Here is a 21,041-nt window from a genome sequence, read left to right on the forward strand (position 1 = left end):
CGAGAGAGAGAGAGAGAGAGAGAGATAGATAGAGAGCGAGAGATAGAGAGAGAGCGAGAGAGAGAGAGAGCGAGAGAGAGAGAGAGCGAGAGAGCGAGAGAGAGAGAGAGAGCGAGAGAGAGAGAGAGCGAGAGAGCGAGAGAGAGAGAGAGAGAGAGAGCGAGGGAGAGAGAGAGAGAGAGAGCGCGAGGGAGAGAGAGAGAGAGAGAGAGAGAGAGAGAGAGCGAGAGATAGAGAGAGAGAGAGAGAGAGAGAGAGAGAGCGAGAGATAGAGAGAGAGAGAGAGATAGAGAGAGAGCGAGAGAGCGAGAGAGCGAGAGAGAGAGAGACTGGTTTGAAGCGAGTTAAAGCAATGTTTAAGACAGAACTTGCTTCACATGAGCCTAAGTCAACATTATCAAGGCCAAAGAAAAGCCTAGAGGGGTAGTAGGCCATTCAGCCGTGGGCTGTTGAGCTGTAAACTGTGTTCTATACTTCTGTGAGAATTTATCATCCATCACAGTAAACCATCCAGTAAATCTACATCAGCTGATTAACCAGAATCAACACCTAACCTCATTTATTCATTCGTTCATTTTTTGTCACCAGTTCATTCTGTTCAGGGCACGACGGATCTGGAACCCACCCAGAATCACTTGACACAAAGCAAGAACACCCTGGATGGGGCACCAATCCATCCCCATGCATCACACACTCCGTCATTAATCCTCACCGTGAATTGCTGGATGAGAAGGTGTCTACAAAGATTTGGACAAGCTAAACCACAGATTCAGTGACTAATTCATTATACTGGATTGTGTGTGTGGGCTGAATAAGAAAAGTGTGTGTGTGTGTGTAATCTGATAGAGTGTGTTGGGGGATTTGCCCTATAGCAGATTGTGTGTGTGTGTGTGATGGCACTGTGCTAAAATTAGCTGCTAGTGTGGTGCAACCCTGCTTTACTCCTCCATGGAAGTGGGGATCGGATGTCTTTGACTTTGATACTGTGTTCCATTCCTTCTGAAAAATCTAAGCTTTCCTATGGACATATAATACTGTGTTAGCATCTGTACACCTCCATCAGCAACTTAAAGTATGTGAATTCACTCATCGTAAAGGTATCTATAAATTTTAAGTCTCCTGACCCCTCCACATATAAACCATATTGAAATAAAGAACAGAATGTAATATTAATGGAGGCCGGGTCAACAAGAGTGTGGTGAATCACTGTCTGTGAGGAATTGTGTTCTCCTGTGTCTACATGGGTTTTCTCCCACAAAACAAAACAGCCCGTGTGATGAACTAAAACTGGAGAAACAAGGTGCACATGTGAATTGAAGCCAGTTTAATGTGGTTTTCAGTAAAAGCAGAGGAATGTAATGGATGGAAAGAGTTCTGAATGTGGCTGGGATCTGATTATCTCAGATAGTGGAGTGCAGTAGGACACCATTAATATTTAATCATCTCAGCTCTGACATTTACTGGTGTGTCTGGAGCCTACCCAGAATCATTGGGCACAAGGCAGGAACATCCCCTGGAGGGGGCGCCAGTCCTTCACAGGGGTTAGGCTAACCCTACCAACATGTGTTTTTTGGACCGTGGGTGGAAACCGGAGCACCTGGAGGAAACCCACGCAGACACAGGGAGAACACACCACACTCCTCACAGTCACCCACCCAGAGGAAAACCCATGCGGACACAGGGAGAACACACCACACTCCTCACAGACAGTCACCCGGAGGAAGCCCACACAGACACAGGGAGAACACACCACACTCCTCACAGACAGTCACCCGGAGCGAGACCTTTGGAGCAAGACTGTTGTTGTTGTTGTTGTTGTTGTTGTCTATATGCTGTTGCTATGCTGATGTGGGGCTAAATCTGTCCTCGAGATAACACCAGTCTCACGTGAAGGGCCAATAAAGGGCGTCGCGTGAGTGCGCGCCTGGTTATGCGTGAGAACATTTGTGCGTGTGCGCGCGCGGTGAAGAACATCACGTTCCTCGCGCCAAACCTCCGTGCATAATCTGGCACGTGCTTCATGTCACTGTTTTTCTTTTACCGCATTTCCACCAAAACGCTATTAAATAAATGTGTTGTGTACACTTTTCTGTCTCGCGAGGTTCTGAGCGCGAGAAGAACAGACGTAAACAAGCTGGGCTCGTTTCTGTTTCCTCAGCAGGAAGATATTGGAGAAGGGGCTCGAGCCCACAGCTCCTGCTCACACGTGACCCGAGAAACGTGACTTCCTCCAATCATGAGGCTCATATTTATAGAAATATGAGCAATTCCCTTCGGCACGAGCCCAACAAACACCCCACACACAAACACACACACACACGGATGGGGGGCGGGGGGGTACAAATGGTAAAGCTGCAGCACGTTCACACTAATGCAAACCTATATAATCCTGTAAAATCCTAGATAACTCTACAATCCAGTGTACGCTACGTCTATGTAAACACTAACCCCCATATATGACCCCATAGCATCCACTGAAGAGCTTCCTCATGCAGTATTATGACAGTACCAGTGAACTCAGCAGCTAAATACTACCCAGACACAACTACAACTACATGCAATAATAAAATAAAAACCAGTACCAACCAATGAAACACAAAATATTACTACTCCGCACAGCCCCATACAAAGACAATTGAATACAAAGCAGTACGACTCATACAACCCAATTCAATCCAGTACCACCCCATACAGACCAATACAGCCCATTACCATCTCATACAGATCATTACAAACCAGTACCACCTCATACAACCCCAAACAGACCAATACAAACCAGTACCACCTCATACAACCCCAAACAGACCAATACAAACCAGTACCACCTCATACAACCGAAAACAGACCAATACAAACCAGTACCACCCCATACAGACCAATACAGCCCATTACCATCTCATACAGATCATTACAAACCAGTACCACCTCATACAACCCCAAACAGACCAATACAAACCAGTACCACCTCATACAACCCCAAACAGACCAATACAAACCAGTACCACCCCATACAACCGAAAACAGACCAATACAAACCAGTACCACCCCATACAGACCAATACATTACCATCCCATACAGACCAATGCAGGCCATTACCCTCCCATACAGACCAGTAATAGCCCATACCATCCACAACAAATCAATGCAGTGCAACACACGCCACCCACCATCTGCAGTCCTCCTCCTCCTCCTCCTCAGCATCTCCTCTACCGTACCTGATTGAGAGCAGTTCATAGAGCAGGTACGCGGCGGCGGCCAGCAGCGCTCCCCCTGTGAGATACAAGGTTTTCCTCCACCAGGACTCGGACATAGCGGCGCCGTACTCGTGCAGGCGGAAGGCCAGCACGCAGCTGGACACGGAGTGGTAGTCGTCTGCCTGCAGCCCAAGAGGAACCGGAACGCTGCGGTTCCGACCCAGATCCACCACCAGTGCGCGTGAAGCGATTCCCGCGCGCCACTGCATCCTGATCCTGCCCGTGCGCGTGCCACCGCGCGCCCCGCTGCATCCACTTTCAGAGCGCGCGCACCTGCCGCCGCCGCATCAAGGTGAGCCGCCGCGCGCGCACAGCATCCTCTGTTTAGTCTCTTACACATGCATCTGTGGAGGTGACGTCACAAGGCGGAGTCCGGGCTCTTTCTCTGCGCATGCCTAGTAGCGACCAGCAGCTGAGTCCAAGCATCACTCAAATCCCGAGCCTCGTCAGTTTCCAAGTTAAAAGTCCTTGTATTTCTAGTGTCGATGAGTGGCTTTAACTTTATGTTTGTTCATTCAACAAGGATAGGACACATTAATCGACATCATCATTTTAATTATTTTATAATGTGAATGTATTAGAATTAAATGTTCATCTGCATTCCCTGGATATTTTGATACTATTATTAAAAAACAGTACTTCATAAACAAGCAAAAAAACACATTTTTTATATATTTATAATTTCATTATTTTCAAATAGAACAACATTCATTTTATTTCTGTTATTCACAAAATACAAACAGTTTATTGACAGGTTTTCATACAGAACACAAGGAGCATCCTTAATCTACTTTAACATGTCCGTATTGTCATCAACAGTGTGTGTGTGTGTGTAAGAGAGAGAGACATCCATAAATCAGATGATCTTTTGAAACATTAAAAGTGATATTTTGTCTAAAACAAGCACAATGGACCTAATTACCTTATGACCAGAAATGTTTATAAGGAAAATATGCTTAATTCAAGGCTCATACAATTATTTTTAGCCAAGCGATATATTATGTCTATTATTTAGATCACAGTATGTCATTTAAAACCGTGACCCTGAAATGGATTAAGTGGCAAAGATGATGATGATGATGATGTCATGCAACATAAAAAACGTAATCACAATTCGAATTAGGAGTTTTACAAATTGTGGTGCTGCTACATTGAGCTCATAAAAAAGGAAATGAACGTCAGACACCAAAATGTGGTCAGGGAAAATATTAAATTATTTATTTTGAAATTTTTTTCAGTAATTACAAAGCAGACCATTCAGACCCAGCAGCCTGCACAGTTTCCTCCACTTTTTCTATCTAGTCCTTTCCCCTCTCATCCTTTTCTCGCTCTGGCTGTGGATCTCCTGTTTGCTTGACAGCATGAAGTGCGTAGTTCACGCTGGTGCTCTGTTGCCAGCTCCAAACTCCAAATAAAGGGTTATACAACATTCCACGGATACACTGCACACTGAAACCACCTGAGAGAGGGGAGAGAGAGATGCACAGAGTTGTAATCATTGTAAATCAGCTCATGCATTAGAAACAGCATTATTTATGGTGTATACATTAAAGCTATGTAACTTCAGTGCAGATCTCGCTACTGGAAAAGTCTATCTGCCTCCCACATGTGGAAGAACATTTTGAAATGTAGGTTGTCCTTTAGTCCCTTCACCAAATTCATGAATTTGATGGATTCAATTTCTTTTTAAGACGTGTGTGTTTGTGTGTGTGAGGTTAATATGTATAGATGTGTGTGTGTGATCTGAAAAACTCTAATTTCATTTCATGCTACTGACTCCTGAAGGTGATTTGTTGTTATTTTTTATTTTCAGTTTTAACTAAAAATAAAAGATGTAAGAACCATGCATAACGCAACATGTAGACAATAACTACCTGTTCCCATCAACTCACAATTCTGGCCCTCATTAATAAACATAATGCTGAATAGAGTAATACAGTGTTTGTGTGTTGAACTGACTGGACTCCAGCTGAGTCTCCAGCTCCACAGGGCTGATAAACTTCTCCCAGTCATGAGTTCCGCTGGGAACAATCCGGAGAACCTGCTCGGCCAGGATAATGCCCAGAAAATATGACATCTGCGTCCGGTTAATCGTGGTAATGAAGAGAGAACCTCCAGGCTGCAGAAAACACAAAACAAACACATAATACCTGTTTACTAAGTAAATGAATTCACTGTGTAATATAGATTTTATTGTGTGGGCAGGGCTTATTACTTCCATGAGTCAATCATTTAGTCACAGGGCAAACTTTGACTAGATCCTCATCATATAAAATCAAATGAGAAGAAGATGTGTGAGAATGAGCCAAAACTAATTATTAATGAATATAAAAACAGAAATGGATGGTTAAATATGGAAATATTCCATTTGGAATACACTAAAGTGACATTAAAGTTCAAAGAGGTGCACTTTGTAGTTCACTGAAGTCCAGCTGTTGTTTTTTATCATTTATTTGGACCTTTTCAAGGGTCAGGACCTCCACAGATCCACCAACAGATGGATTACAGTCTGTTATAGGACTGAACAGTAATTAAAAGTAATATCACTACATAATCACAGTTTAAAATGTTTCAATTTCAGTACATACATTACTTACAGCATCCGTCATTGATTACAGGGCACTGCTGTCAATTCATTGCACTTACTTTTAAATTGAGTCTAAAAATATTCAAATTGACAAAGCAAGGAGGTATATGTTAGCTGGTGATGTCATGTTTCTTGTTTGTTCTTAGCTGTTTATATTAATGTTGTATCAACCATTCATTCATTCATTGTCTGTAAATCTTATCCAGGTCAGGGCAGCGGTGGGTCCAGAGTCTACCTGGAATCACTGGGCGCAAGGCAGGAACACACACTGGAGGGGGCGCCCGTCTATCACAGGGCAACACACACTCCAACACTCACACCTACAGACACTTGTGAGTCTCCAAACCACCTACCAACGTGTGTTTTTGGAGCGTGGGAGGAAACCGGGGCACCCGGAGGAAACCCACGCAGACACAGGGAGAACACACCACACTCCTCACAGACAGTCACCCAGAGGAAACCCACATGGACACAGGGAGAACACACCACACTCCTCACAGACAGTCACCCGGAGGAAACCCACATGGACACAGGGAGAACACACCACACTCCTCACAGACAGTCACCCGGAGGAAACCCACATGGACACAGGGAGAACACACCACACTCCTCACAGACAGTCACCCGGAGGAAACCCACATGGACACAGGGAGAACACACCACACTCCTCACAGACAGTCAAAGTCGAGCGGGACTCGAACCCACAACCCTCAGGTCCCTGGAGCTGTGACAAAGACACCACCTGCTTGTCTAGCCCTAGTCTGTCATTTCAGAGCTACATTTTACAACTAAATGTATCCATATAGTAATGAAGTTGATCAAATAGATGAGCCGCTCCTTTTAATATTTAATCTGATCTGTGTATTCATTTTTAAAATATTGCAACTGTAATATAACTGCAACGGCAATATTCTGTCCATTTTGTGCAGCTGCGTCATTTAAAACCCATCAGGATGCAAATGAGCAGATGTTTGAGAGTATATTCAGAAAATGTGTGTCTCCTTCTATAACTGGCTGTAGCAGCATTACATACAGCTGTAGTAGGATTACGGGAGATTTACACTGAGACTTCCACCACAGAGCAGCCTTTCACACACTGACCCACACACACACTGACCCACAAGATTACACTCAGTATAAACTCACACTTCACATTAACCAATATCTACAGCGTTACATAAGCTGTGCTTCATGAGAAAAATCAACAAACAATGTAATGTGGCCATATCCAAATTTATGCTTATGACTATAAACAGTATAAATGAACGATGTACAAATAATCTTGGTTTTTCTACACAGGGGTGGGGTGGAGATAGGTTTCCTCTCACCCATGCTGCGCTCCTCACGGAAAACACATGGTGAAAGTGAGCTAATGCTGTTGGTAGATGAGTGGCAATGTCACATAACGCTGTAAAACCAAATAAATACCTAAAAACCCCAAACTGATATGTTTAAATAACTCATTACAAAAAGTGGGGCTATTAAACACTGGGAGCTGAAAAACTGAGCTGTCTGTTATAACAGGACTGAGCAGTTAGTGTTCTCCTCCAAGCATTTTGAGCTTCAAAGACACTGTATTAGCAACATTTTGAAGATATGTTTAAAAAAATTATATATATGTATATATATATATGACTATACTTTACATACAATTAATTTTTACTTGATTGGGACTACTCACTCTCTCTCTCACACACACACATACCTGTAATATATGGTGACAGCACTCTATGAAAGTGTTAAGATCAGCTAGGTGTTCCAACACCTCTGATGCGATTACAGCATGGAAGCACTTTTCCTCTTCCTCTGCAAGCTCTTCCAGACTCACGGCTTTGTATCGCACAAGCTGACGCAACGCTGGGTCACGTGACCCATGCAGCTCTGCAATCCTCACACTGTCTTCCACTGGGTCAATTCCAAGAACCTCCGCTCCTAGTCGGGCCAGTGGCTACAGGATAAAAAAAAGTATACTTACTTTATATATATATAAAAAAAGTACACCTGAAATAATATTTATGGTGATAATACTGTAGTGTAAACTAGGGCTGGACACTGATAAATGTGGTTAAAATACTATAGTTAATTGTTAAAACAATCCAGTGAGACCTCAGTCAGGATTCCCCCGCCACAGCCAACATCTAAGATCCTGAGCCCAGTAAGTGGTCGTCCCATCTGCCTCACACTCAGCGTATTCAACAAGTTGTCTCTAAAGAGGTCAAATGTCAAGTCTGTTACATCACATCTTGTCCTTGTGTCACTTTGCTGCTGCAGGACCACTGAGAATATTTCCGTATTTACTTATATATAAAAAAAGATATAAAAATTATATATAGTGCAACATAAAAGGTAATGTATTCTTTTTTTAATACATTTAAATGTGTGTGAGAGATAGAGAGTGAGAGAGAGAAAAACAGAGTGCATGTGCTGACCGTATGAAGGGCACTCTGAGGTCATTCATAGCATGGAGAGCCCCTAATTGTCCATGTTCGTCCCACCATCTTCCAGCAAGAGCCTGGAACTTCCTCACCTCCGTAGGGTCCACAGTGCTATGGGACACCAGCCGTCCACCTGGGACAAGTAGTCTGCAGTAGAAGGTGGAGGATTTAAAGAGGATAAAACTGTAAATGCCACTGTAACTCATGACTAGATATGCTTTCATATAACTGATAGAAAGGCAAATTCTGGGTGCACAAACCAAAACTGGACCACCACAGAGCAGCTATGATTTGGTTGGTGAATCATACTCAGCACAGTAGTGACAGACGTAGTGATGGCTTGTTCGTGTGTGTGTTGGTCTACCAACCAAAAATATCCAGCCAACAGCACCCTCTCGGCAGCGTTCATTGACCAATAATAAAAAACTAGAGGACGATCAACACACACTGTGCAGCGACAGATGACTGCCTCTGACTTTACATCTACAAAATGGACCAATGACGGAGGAGTGTCTCACAGAGTGGACAGTAAGTGGACACAGTGTTTATCAACTTAAAATATATGAACAATATCACCCATTGTTTTTTTTTTACTGGCATATTTACATAAACAGGGACTCAGCAGCATTTTAGCAGTTCTCTCTGATCTGTTCTGTTTTTCTGTGGTCTCATAGTGGTTTTATTTTTCTGATGGTTATTTATTTATTCACATATTTCAGCATTCATTATATTCCAATTCTGTCTGAATTGCATTATTATGCTATCATTATATCAGAGACACAAAAATGATTATAAAATAACAATAAGGGACAGCATGGTGGCGCTGCAGGTGGTGTCTTGGGGTTTTGAATTTGGTGTTTCCTCCCACAGTCCATAGGTGTGAGTGAATGTGTGAGTGCGTGTCACCCTGCGAAGGGTGTGTTTCCGCCTTGCGTTCAGTGATTCCGGGTAGGCTCGGGACGCACCGTCGCCCTGAACTGGATAAGGGTCACAGACAATGAATGAATAATATCATTTGGCTCAATTATTTCTGGGACATAATCACAAAAATGACTTATCATGTCTGATCCACTCATACCAGCACAACACACACTTGCATGTTGCACGGCCCAAACATGTCTGATAAGTGCTGATAATTAGCTGCAACTGAATTAATACCTTCTCGATTGTGGTCCCGGCCACTGGACTAAAAAAGGGTGCACTTAAGTAAGTGGAGATGATAAAATGGGATAAAGTAAGGGAGTGTGGAATGCCAGAATGTGCATCTTATCCAAGCAGTGTATGTGCACTCTATATTTCTACAATCCATCTGTTTCTCAGACTTTGTAAACCCGTTTTGAAACATTGCAATTTTATTTCATTAAAAACAACAAACAAAAACAAAACAAACAAAAAAAACCACATAAGAGTAGCTACCATAGGTTTATCTCAGATTTTCTATGTTTTCATACAGTATAATTATGAAAATATATATTGAAGATAGTTATGACACCTCTGGTTATTGTTTTTATTTACAATTTTAAAAAACGTCTCCATATACTTATTTAATCTATTATAAGTGTTCTGCTTATACATGTATATATATTTGACCGATAGTTCTTTGTTGATTTATTTATTTATTTTTTTTGCTTGTGTATTCACAATGACATGTCGTTATAACATTAATTTATCTTTCTGTTCTCAATTCCTAAATTACCGAACCTAAATTAATCTCAGTAATTACGTATTTAAGAGGTAAGTCACTAGTGTTTAAAATGAAACAAAATAAAAAAAGCCTTAGAGATAATATTCTGAAGAATAAATAAATCAGTTAGATGTGAATCTCACCGCGGCTGTAAAAGTCTGTGAAGGCCCCGTGACCTGGACAACACGAGGAGGCGAGAAGCGAGGTGTCTGAATAACCTGGGATGCATAATTGCATATTATTTACTCTAAAATTAAACAACATATATCCAGAGCTACACCGTATTACTCTTCCATCTGCCTCCCCACTGTGACCGCTTGGTGTCACATTGTTTATGCGTCGTGTAGAAAATCACCTCTGCAAGAAGCGTTCCACCAAAACGTACGTGCACACTTGCTTGTCCAATATTTTATTTATTTATTTGACGATAAACAGGGAGTTTGTTGGGCCTTTGCTGCAATAACTTTCTGTTCTGAGTGTTCAATGTTCTCTTCAGTAGATTAAACACTGCTGTGTAGAGTTGATGGCATTCAGCCCCAGAAGTATTAGAGATTAGTTCTGGATCCTTAATCATCTCAAAAGAAACAGTTCTGTAGCCCATGTTTATTATTAATCATGGTGATCTGATGTGATTACAATGTTATTCACAAACAGTTCAGTTATCTATGTACACAAATAAACATGGAACAAAATTAATAAAATATTTTAGGGGTATGTTCATTACTTCTAATAATAATCATACTGCAAAAATAATGTTAATGTTTTATATTGAGTATTCAAAGAGTCATCTGAATATCAAGCTCTTAATTTATCACTGAAGATATTCAAGAGCCCACTTTGTGTAAATCAAGAGTTTTCATTTGTTAACATATCTGTGTTGTGTTTATATACAAGATGATAGAGCATGAGTGAGTCAGCCACTTTGAAATTGCAAAATCTTACAAACACAGACTCAGAGACCCAGTTTCATACATCACACTCCTAAGAAACCTATCCTGTCAACTCAGAGGTAAGTGGAGAGGCAGGGAAAGACTAGTTGCATATTCATATATCCACACATTCTGAAAGTATGTGAAGACCAATAACCTCCAAATATGTGTTTCTGATTAAGTTTTTAATCAATGAACAATTGCCAGAAACTGTAGCTTTGTCACTATCTCATTAACACTCAATGTTTATTGTTCCCTTCTGATTTCATGGCAACTTTCTGACAACATAAGTAAACAGTCTTTTCGTTTATTGCATTATTTCTAGAACATTCATTTTATATTTATTCATATTTCCATCGGTGCTGCTCAATGTCTTTACATTTATTACTATCTTCACTGAAATTTTTGCAAAAATAGCTGTCAGTGACTCAATGAGGCAACCGATTTTTAAATACTTAATGCTTTCTAAACATACACTTCATGCTCCTGGAGTGTTCAGGAAATGTTTAAGTCTTTCTGTGTGTCACTAAATGGAAATACATGCTTTGATCCACTGTCTATTTTGGCAGCTCCCTTTAAGAGGATACGTTAATTGGGAAATCCTGCATCAGTGCATCCATAAGAAAAGAAAACCCCAGGCTGGAGAGAACGATTGTTTTTGATTTATTGGGACAATTTACATTAAACGTGAATTTCTTCCCTCTTACAGAGGGCTGTTAAAATGTTAAACAAGATTCTAGTGACTACCTAATGATGAGTCCTGCATAATACAAGGTAAAGACAAAAAACCTAGAATTCAAAACGTCCTGTATTGCAGACATTAAAAAATATCACATATTTACACTGTATGAGGGATTTGTGGGTGTTTGTTATTTGTTTTATTTATTTTTTTAAGTGTAGAAATGGATGAGTTGAGAGTTCACCTACAACTTTGCCTCCATAATGAGACAAGCCCGTTAAACTCATGGAATTTTAAAATAAGTGCACGAGTCAGGAACGGTGTTCCTCAGCGCCTACGGCGGCTGGGGGAATTCGACCTGGGAACAAAAACAAGGACAACATCAGTGTAATTCTCATATATGTGTATATACACATACACAGACAAACACACACACAAAATTAAACCCAGAAATTAGGGCACAATCACACCTGACAGTCGCTGTAGAAATAAGTGTCCACTGTATAGAAATTTCATTAAAGTTTTTCAACATGTGAAAAATAGCCCCCTCTACAAGGAGATGTTTTTGAACATTCTGATATTAGCAGCATGTTAAATCTCCACATTGAAGATGCATTTCAGTAAGATGCAAAGACTTAAGAACATTTAAGTTACAAAAAACAGCAGTTGTAATATGTTTATAACTAGTTAAAGAGACAGACATTATCAGAGACAAACAAAGCTTAACACATCATAAAAAGAGAGCGAAAAAAATGGATACTACCTTGATCGTGACTTAGACTTGTGTTTGCGGCTTGCCTTCTTACCAGACTTGTGAGATTTTTCCGTTGACCTTGATCGACTACGCTTAGATTTTTTAGACTTTTTGCCCTTGCTAATCTCAGGGGAGGGGGAGCTGCTGGAGTCTGAGTCAGAGCGTTTTCGGCTGCTTTTAGTGGAGGATTTTTTGCTGGACCTGCTGCTGCTCTCCTGTCGTGAGTTTTTCTCACTGTGACAGTCTGTTCGTTCACTCTCACGTCTTTTCAGCTTAGACCTGGCCTCGTTCTCCCTGACTGAGCTGCCTTCTCTGTCTCTATCCTTTTCTCTTCCCTTCTGTTTTTCCTTCCTCTTGTCTAGCTCCTTGTCTCTCTTCTTTTTGCTCTCCTTCTCTCGGCTCTGGCTCCTGTCTTTTCTCCTCTCTCTCTCTCTCTCCCGGCTGGTCGTCCTATGTGTCCTGCGGCTGTGACTGCGGCTCCGCCTGCGTCGCCTGTCTCGGCTGGAGCTGCGACTCGCAGCTCTTGCCTTCTCTCGCGACCTGCTTCTGCGCCCCCTGCTGGTGCGGCGCTGATGAGAGCGGCTCCTGCTACGTTTCCTGTGGTGGGCAGAGCTTCTGTCCCGGCTTCCCCGCCTCCTCTCCCGGTTTCCACGCTCTGATTGGCTGTGTCTGCGGTCACCCCGGGACACGGAGCGGCTGCGTCTCCTCTTTCTTTGCGGAGACGAGGAGGAAGAGCGAGAAGAGGAGCGAGAGGAAGACGATGAAGAAGAGGAAGACGACTGGCTGGAGGACGAAGAGGAGCTGGAACGAGAGGAGTGACTCCGCCGTTCGTTCGGAGAACCATTAGTATCCGGTTGCTCCTTCCCTGACACTGACCTCTTTGCCTCACTGACTTCTGCCTCACTACGTGACCGGCGCCTTTCTGCAACTGCTTCAGCCTCCCTCTCTCTATCCCTAATTTCCTGTTTGTGTTTGGGCTCTGACTGATCATCTTCATAAATTTCCCTCTCCCTTTCCCTGCTGCCTCCACTTGGTGCTTCTGTGAGAGACAAACAAAAGCATTTATTCACTTTTGGATAAACTAAAATACACAAAACACACTGAAACTGAAGTTTTAACATTTTGCCAGTAAGATTTAGTTGATCTTTGCAAAGGCCCACAGTCTGTTGATATCTGTTTTCCAGCTCAACTAAAATCTCCACATCCAGAGTACACTATAAATAATATCAGATTTAGTTTGAACAATCAGTCAAATCGACACTTGTGTTTTGATACCTGTGTTAATGTGGGTCTCCAGAGCTTGTCTTTCCAGAGCCTGTCTCTCCTGCTGCTGTATCTCTCGTTCTTTCCGGCGGAATGCATCCTGCTTCTGTCGGATTCTGTACCGGAGCTCCTCCTCATCTGTGTCTGACGACTCTGAACCTTTAGCGCTGCGTTCATCCTCGCTGTCCGAACCGTACGCTCCCAAACCACCTGAAGCGACAAAACCCACGCTTACAGCAAACACGTCCTAGTAACACTTTACAGCACTAACTTTCCTGATCTCACCAACTTATACACACATACATTCTCCCTCTTAATACCACCTCCAGATACTGAAGCATGCTTTAATGATCTAGTCCCATTACCTCCTAAGTTACTGTCATGCTGTGGACCCTACAATTTTGTGTTTTCCCTTCTCTAACGTACCAGATTCATCTCACTAAGCTAATACACAAGCTGCAGCTCAGATGGCTGGGTAAACAACAATAACCAAGCAGCAAAGTAGTTGATTTCATTAATAATTATGAAGACTTAAATACTATAGCAGCACTTAACACTTTTGATATAGAAGAATCACTCATTTATGTGGTGTTCTGGTTTAAATAACTGGCCTTTAAGTTTTTTATTTATTTATTTATTTTAAGAAAATTACAGCATTTTAAATAGCTAGGTTTAAGTGAATAAATAAATAAATAAATAATAATTATTAAAAAAACATCACTGATCATTATGTAACCACAAATCATTCATAGTAATAAAGTCTATTTTTATTTCTCAGCCAATTTCTAGAAACTAAGACACTTATAAATGGCCTAACACTAATTTTCTGGTCCTGTCTTCTTCGCCATTATGTCTCTTGTGATTTTAGAGCAGGGGAAACACAAATGTGCAAAGTTTGGGGTTCCCAGGCCAAATACAAGGCAGTCGGCTGCAGATAGCTAAGCATCTGCCTTAAAAGCCCACCACAAAATATATAAATGAAATGCATTGTACAAAACTAGCTAAGCCCAGAAAAATAATGGCACCCTAATATTTTAACCTCACGCAATTTTTTAACCCCTCCCCCTCCCAATCCCTGTTGGCATGAGAAATGGAGCACTTACCGAGGCCAGTGAGAGAAGCCAGTGCACTGGACTGTGCCAGCTGTTTTGCAGGAGCTTTGATTCACATCAACAACAGGAACAACATGTTAAAACACATACAGCCAGCATTTTCTCAAAGAGTCTCTAGAGAAGGAGGATGGTACAGAAATGCACTATTAACAAGTGCTGCCTTTGGCAAGAACATGAGGAAAAACAAAACAAAAAAAAAATAAAAACAAATGGAGAGAAGAAGAGGGTTAACAAACAAAGTTTGTCCCATACACACACGCACCAAGCAATAGTGTGTCAACAGTGGAGGAGAGAGAGAGAACCACTTTGTACTAATGCAGTCTCTCTGAAACAGGAGTCCCGCTGGTAAAGCAGTGAGATTTCTGCTCCGAGATAAACATCATCGCAGTTTTTTTTGGGTGTCTTTTCAGACCTGTCTGAAGGCTCTTGGAAGAAACAAAGGCACAAAAACTCCCCACTCTCTCTCTGCAGTTTCTTTTTCCTCCCCTTTGCACTAGCAGTGAAGGTCTAAAGATTTCATACAGTTTTTTTTTTTCATTTTGTTTTACAAAGCTTGCTTTAAAAAATACCATTCATATCAATTAGTCTCACATATAGTCATTCAGTGCATGAACAAGACAACAGTGAGGAGGAAGCAGCTTTTCTTCACAGTTTCATGGACAGAAGACAAGATTGGCACACCTTTGGTGGCTTTGCGATGGGTCTCTTTGGCCACCTGCAGGATCTCTTCATTCGTCACTTCCAGGAGGACTTCGGTCAGAAGAGTTTTGGTCAGCACCATCTGTTTCGGGTGAGAGATGAGGAGAGTAAACTTCTTTAATGAACATTACAGGAAAAAAAGTTAATATAAAATTAATTTATATTTAGTTAATGTGTGTAGTGTGTGTTTGTATGAGGGAAAAAAATCTCTCTCTTCTAACCAACTGGAACTCTCTCTCCTCTTCCGTCATCTCTGGTTCACTCTGTTCCTCTCGAGCAGGAGAAGAGTTTCTGCTACTGTTATCTGGTCGTCTCCCCAAAACGTTATCATCTCCGGCCTCTACTTCGTCACCATCATCATCCTCATCGTCGCTGTCCTGGAAACACACGTGTACAGAAGGTCAGAAAAGCCCATAAATATTTGGAAGAAGCCTCCATTTTTCCCTTGTAGGCATTAAACAAAGCAGAATTTTTCAGTTAGCTGGATGATTTAAGCCAAAAGTGAAGACTGTCCCATAGGAAATGTACCTTACCTCTTCTCCCATCGGATAGGCTTCAGTTTAGGCTTAAGTTACCTGCTTAACTGAAAAAATCTGCTTTGCAAAGTATATTCCCTACAATGAGAGGTGTTGCACATTAAAGAAGCAGTAAAATTGTTTAAAAAATATCAGATAAACAAATGAAAGTGAATTCACTATTTCAGCATGAATTCATTTGCTGAGTAGAGGACAGCAGCTTCCATTTGTTTATATTGGATCATGTTATTCCATTTTAAACGACAAAAACACAAAGCCTATAACAGAAACCGACTGGAAAAGAAAATCCCTGAAAGTATAAAAGTGAAATCTGAGTGGCTCATTGTATGTATGGATCAGCTGGGACCTCAGGGATCCTTCTCCTGAGTGCTGAGTATGTGTTTTTTTGGTGATGCTTACAAATTTGCTCTTGCGTGGCACCCGAGGGCCCTCTCCCTCTTCCTCTACCATATCATTATCCTTGTCCTCACTGGCCATTTCGGCACGCTCCTTCTCCAGCCGTTCCTTCTCCAACTTCTTCTGCTTCTCTCTGTCCATCTTCTCCAGGCCTTCTCTTATCCAGGCAGGTAATGTTCTCCGTTTAACAGCATCTAAACAAGAAAAGAAAAAAAAAAAAAAAAAAAAAAGCTTTATCATCATCAGTCTGATGATGATTATTACCACTACTACTCCTAAAGGTTTTCTACCCATCCTACTCTTACTACTAATAACAACAACAAAAAGGTACTGAAACAACTAGGTGAAATGAAACATTACAATTATTGTTATAACACCAACAACAGACTCAAAAGCAAAATACAATTCAGAATCTGAAAAAGGGAAATTTTTTTTTAAATCAAACATAGGGTACAAATTCCTACCCAAAGTGGGTGTGTCTGGTTTGATGCCGAGTTGAGTGGGAGATCTAGGGCGATCAGGTCTGAAGCCTGGGAGTCTGTCCCGTCGGTTCTGAGGCCCATCTGGCCAGAATGGAGGGGGGAACCCAGATCCAGGGGGACCATACCCTCCAGAAGCTGCAGCTGCTCCATGCTACACAAAAACAGAGCCGTGTTGTTCACATAACATTTAAATAATGTTCTATTATTTAAAAAGCATTTCATTACAAGGTCTTCATTAGTAGAAAATAATCTGCTTTTGCATTTATTTGCCTGGACCCAACAATCCAAATTCACATTTAAGTTGTTAGTGATATAATTGTGAAGTCAAGAAATTATGAACAATTTTGCATTCAACTTCAAAATGTCAATGACTGTGAAAAATAATAATTAAATTACTGTGAACTTTAAACATGACCCAGATGTTTTATATGGTACCTGATAATCAAACTGATTCACCCCCATGGGAGCCATGGGGTAGTGTTCAGGCTGAGTATTGAAGGCATGGCTGTTCTGAGGGAAAACAGCATGATGTGGTTCTGCAGGAAACTCCACACTGTCCTGGCTGTTACTGTCTTCGGATGGTGTCACCACATCCATGGGCCCTGGCCCTGGGGGGATCCAGGTCTGTTCCATAGGAGGAGGTGGGGGCTGACCATGCATTGCCCAATCTGAGAGGGAAAAAGAAGCAAAGCTTTATTATGACATATAGCTTTATAAATAAACAAGAATGTACCAAACTTAATTTGCCTGTTGATATTGCTTATAAAATGTCACATGTCTATATTCTATCCAACAAGAGCTCAAGTACTGCCTCTCATTTTCAATACAATAATACTTACATTTAATAAAAAAAAAACCCTATTTTATGTTCCCTCATACTTCTTAATGTATTGTTTTTGTGTGCTTATGTTTTATTATTTTTAAAATTCCAGTTTGGTTTGTAATGATGTCAGAAATGAAGGGTTTTTGCTCACTAAGACAGCGCTGACTATAGGCTGATTAAAATAACCTTAAGATGTAGTTTCTCATTCATCTCTGGTTTTAGGATTATTTCCTTTTAAGTTGTGCAAAATGTGTTAAATGGGCCTTTAATTCCCGAAGTGCTTTAGATTTATCCCTCAATCCATGACTAATGAGCATGGCACCTAACCCCCAAATGCTCCCCAGTTGTATGTTCACTGGTATGAATGGGTTAAAGCAGAGGTTAAGTTTAATTGCACACTTGTACAAAGACAATAAAGTATGTAAAGCATGACACCCGCTTCATTATATTTATTTGGATATTTGAACTACACAGGACAAATCCTGCAATCATTTACTCATACCTGGCTGCCACATCCTTCCAAAGTTAGTGTCAGGATTTGGAAAGTTGGTGTGGTTGTTGTGAGAGTCCAAACCAGGGATGTCCTGTCCATTTTGCTGCTGATCACCTGCTCCGCCACCACTCGATTCTTTCTGAGCAATCCAGGCTTGAGCTAGAGCAGCCCAGTCTACCTGACCTGTAATAAAAAAGAAAACTGAATACAAACACACACTCACATAAACTGAGATTAACAGTGTATTGAAACCATAACATTTCAAATAAATAGACTGGTAATGTGCTATTCCAAAGGGTAAATGTGGTATAAACACATTTTAATATTTCAAAAATGTTGAAATATTTATTCACAAATATACTCAACCAGTAAATGCTCAATGCCAAGCATAACCTAGAGGAATTGCCTTCTTACACTCTTGGAGTGCTAGGTGTCCAAAAGTTTAAATGCACATATACCTGGATCTTGCTGATGTTGAAATGACTGCATCCACTGCTGCTGGTTCAATGGCCACTGTGGCCAAGGCTGTCCGCCCTGGTCCCACATTGTGTTTCTATTATTCCTGGTGCCTGTCCCAAATTAAAAAAACACACATATTATACATCATTTTTTCAATATTCATTCATTAGCTACTAACTTGTGTCCTTGACTGAAGGATAGACTGTTTCTAGTAAGTTCATATAAAGCTTGGTACTTCTCAAGGAAACAAAATACCACATTTTTAAATTCTTCGGACCTGTGGTACCGAAAATGCAGCTAAAAGTTGGCCTAATTCAACGTTATTTAAGAAAAAAAAGCTTTTTATAACAAAATATATTACCAAATTTATTTATTTACCAAATGAGTGAGATACGGAGAAAAAGCTATTAAATCAATCCCTGAGCTCACAGAGGGAGAATATATTTTTTCTAAGGTATTTCTTATAAAGCCATTCTTACTGGGATTAGGCCAGCCACCTTAAAAGGACCATTAAATCTAGTCCCGGCGCCCATTGGATGTAATGTAAGCCATTTAAGGTGGAACGTAAAATTCGAAAAACCAGAACACTTGTGCTTCAGTACTGCACTGTTAATCTCGGTTTTAGCAGCTGCAGAACGAGCAGAGATGAGGTTTACCGCGTTAGTGATTAGTTTGCTTGGTACATCAGCTATCCAGCCTGTTTGTATTTCGATCAGACGTTTATTTTTTCATGCAATTTTAATTCTGATTATTTATTTCTGCGCAGCTGCAAAACTAACGTCATTCAAACAACCCTACAGCTTTATGAAACCGCAGCCCACATTGGAACGCACCGTTACTCTTTAATAAACTCTTTTAAATCAGAATAAACGCATTATTTAGTGTTTACTTGTATTTTTATGTGTTTTATTGTGGATTATATCTGTTGTGCTTTCACTCACCTCTCAGTCCTGTACTCAAAATGGCGTCCAGGCACCCTCCCCTGTGCTGGAGCAGTACGCTGCGATTACAAAATAAAAGTTTTAATAATAAATAATGTATTGGGTTTTAGTTAATGTTCATTTTTAGTATATGTTAGGGATGTTATATATAATATTTCATATATAGGATAATACAACTTTACATTTCAACATTCATCATTAAAACACACAGCAAAAAACAAACAAACATAAACACTAACACACTAAATAACCAACTAACTAACTAACACACACACGAATATATTTATTTATTTATTTTTGTAAATTATTATTATTATTATTATTATTATTATTATTATTATTATTATTATTATTACTATTTTACCCAATATTCATTAATTAATTAATTCATTCGTTCATTCATTCATTCATTCATTGTGTGTAACCGTTTACCCAATTCAGGGTTGCGGTTTTTTACCCAATATGGGTCACTAAATTTATAGTGCCATCAGCACAGTAACTCTGTTATTCTCACTGTGAGCACACGGTGGTGCAACAGTACAAGAAACTCTAGCAACGTTTTATTACTGGGCCAAACTGTATCAGTGATTACTGGCTTGGCTATTCTATTATGGATAATTGAGAAATTTAGTTAATGTAGTCATTCTTTAATAATGAAATAATGAGAAACCTAGTCACCAAATGCTGCTTGTTAACACAGCAGTGTTGCTTGAGTATTAAAAGTGCCCAGTCACTGACGACTCTGTTAGAAACACCTACTTCATTGGTCCACCTTGTGAATGTAAAGTTGGTGACAGTAGCTCGTCTGTTTCTGCACAGTTTGTGTTGGTCATCTGCTAGTCCTTCAGTATTTTGTTTTGCTTGAATGGAGGATAATGTAACTCAGTGCCTCTGAGAAACCTGCAGAATGTTAAAATGCTCTGCTGCCACTGAGGCAGATTCTAAAGGGGTACATGTTGCAGCCTTGATTTCTTATTGCTGCCACTGAAAAAGCTGCAGATTGATGTATAATACCTCTACTCAACTTTGTCTAAGCCTCTGCCTTAGAGGAAGCAGAGCATTATTGTATAACATTCTGTCGCTCCTACAGAGGCAACAATCATAATAGAAATGTGCAGTAAAGATCTTCTTCAGAATCTGCATCAGAAACATAACATTCAGAAGATAACATTCTGCAGCTTCCTCAGAGGCAGTTACGTTATCTGGCAATCTAGTAAAGAAAAATACTGAAACTGAAAAAAAAACTGAAAAAAACTTTCACCAAATTCTACAATAAAAAAAGAAAAATATTTCTTCTAGAGACACAATTATTTCTTCCAGAGACATTTACAGCAGTCAGCAGGAAAACCACATTTATCCCAGCCTTCTGTCTGTTAACCAATTACATCCATTCTGAAAAGTGAAAAGTGGAAAAAATTCCAATTACCTCTCTTCAATTCAGAGAAAAAGTGGACACTATTTGCAGTTCTAACCTGATATTGATAGATGACTAAAAATGTCTGACCTTAAAAAGG

At 40.6% G+C, this 21,041-nt stretch overlaps 3 protein-coding genes across 3 annotated transcripts in view; all 3 read right to left on the reverse strand.

Annotated features, from left to right (window-relative positions):
• Positions 1-3,578, reverse strand: part of LOC136675699 (failed axon connections homolog) — an 8,690-nt gene extending 5,112 nt beyond the window's left edge. The window contains exon 1 of the mRNA XM_066652406.1: positions 3,217-3,578. Within this exon, the coding sequence (XP_066508503.1) occupies positions 3,217-3,464 (248 nt within the window). The 5' untranslated portion in view covers positions 3,465-3,578. The remainder of the gene's footprint in view (positions 1-3,216) is intronic.
• Positions 3,579-4,021: 443 nt separating this feature from the next.
• LOC136676046 (ubiquinone biosynthesis O-methyltransferase, mitochondrial-like) lies at positions 4,022-11,831 on the reverse strand. Its single transcript, XM_066652899.1, has 8 exons — positions 11,826-11,831; positions 10,317-10,357; positions 10,105-10,179; positions 8,272-8,424; positions 7,949-8,048; positions 7,548-7,790; positions 5,215-5,374; positions 4,022-4,714 (listed from the first exon to the last, which is right to left on the reverse strand). The coding sequence occupies exons 1-8, from the start codon at positions 11,829-11,831 to the stop codon at positions 4,554-4,556; spliced, it is 939 nt and encodes a 312-aa protein (XP_066508996.1). The 3' UTR covers positions 4,022-4,553.
• LOC136675653 (arginine/serine-rich protein PNISR-like) lies at positions 11,374-19,573 on the reverse strand. The gene is made up of 12 exons (XM_066652334.1): positions 19,528-19,573; positions 18,586-18,696; positions 18,137-18,310; positions 17,247-17,479; positions 16,794-16,962; positions 16,333-16,523; positions 15,619-15,774; positions 15,380-15,479; positions 14,690-14,743; positions 13,599-13,796; positions 12,333-13,362; positions 11,374-11,927 (listed from the first exon to the last, which is right to left on the reverse strand). The coding sequence occupies exons 2-12, from the start codon at positions 18,671-18,673 to the stop codon at positions 11,897-11,899; spliced, it is 2,424 nt and encodes an 807-aa protein (XP_066508431.1). The 5' UTR covers positions 18,674-18,696; positions 19,528-19,573; the 3' UTR covers positions 11,374-11,896.
• Between the last annotated feature and the right edge of the window lie 1,468 nt (positions 19,574-21,041).

Source organism: Hoplias malabaricus, chromosome X1, assembly GCF_029633855.1.
Source record: "Hoplias malabaricus isolate fHopMal1 chromosome X1, fHopMal1.hap1, whole genome shotgun sequence".
In the NCBI taxonomy this organism is placed as follows: Eukaryota; Metazoa; Chordata; class Actinopteri; order Characiformes; family Erythrinidae; genus Hoplias; species Hoplias malabaricus.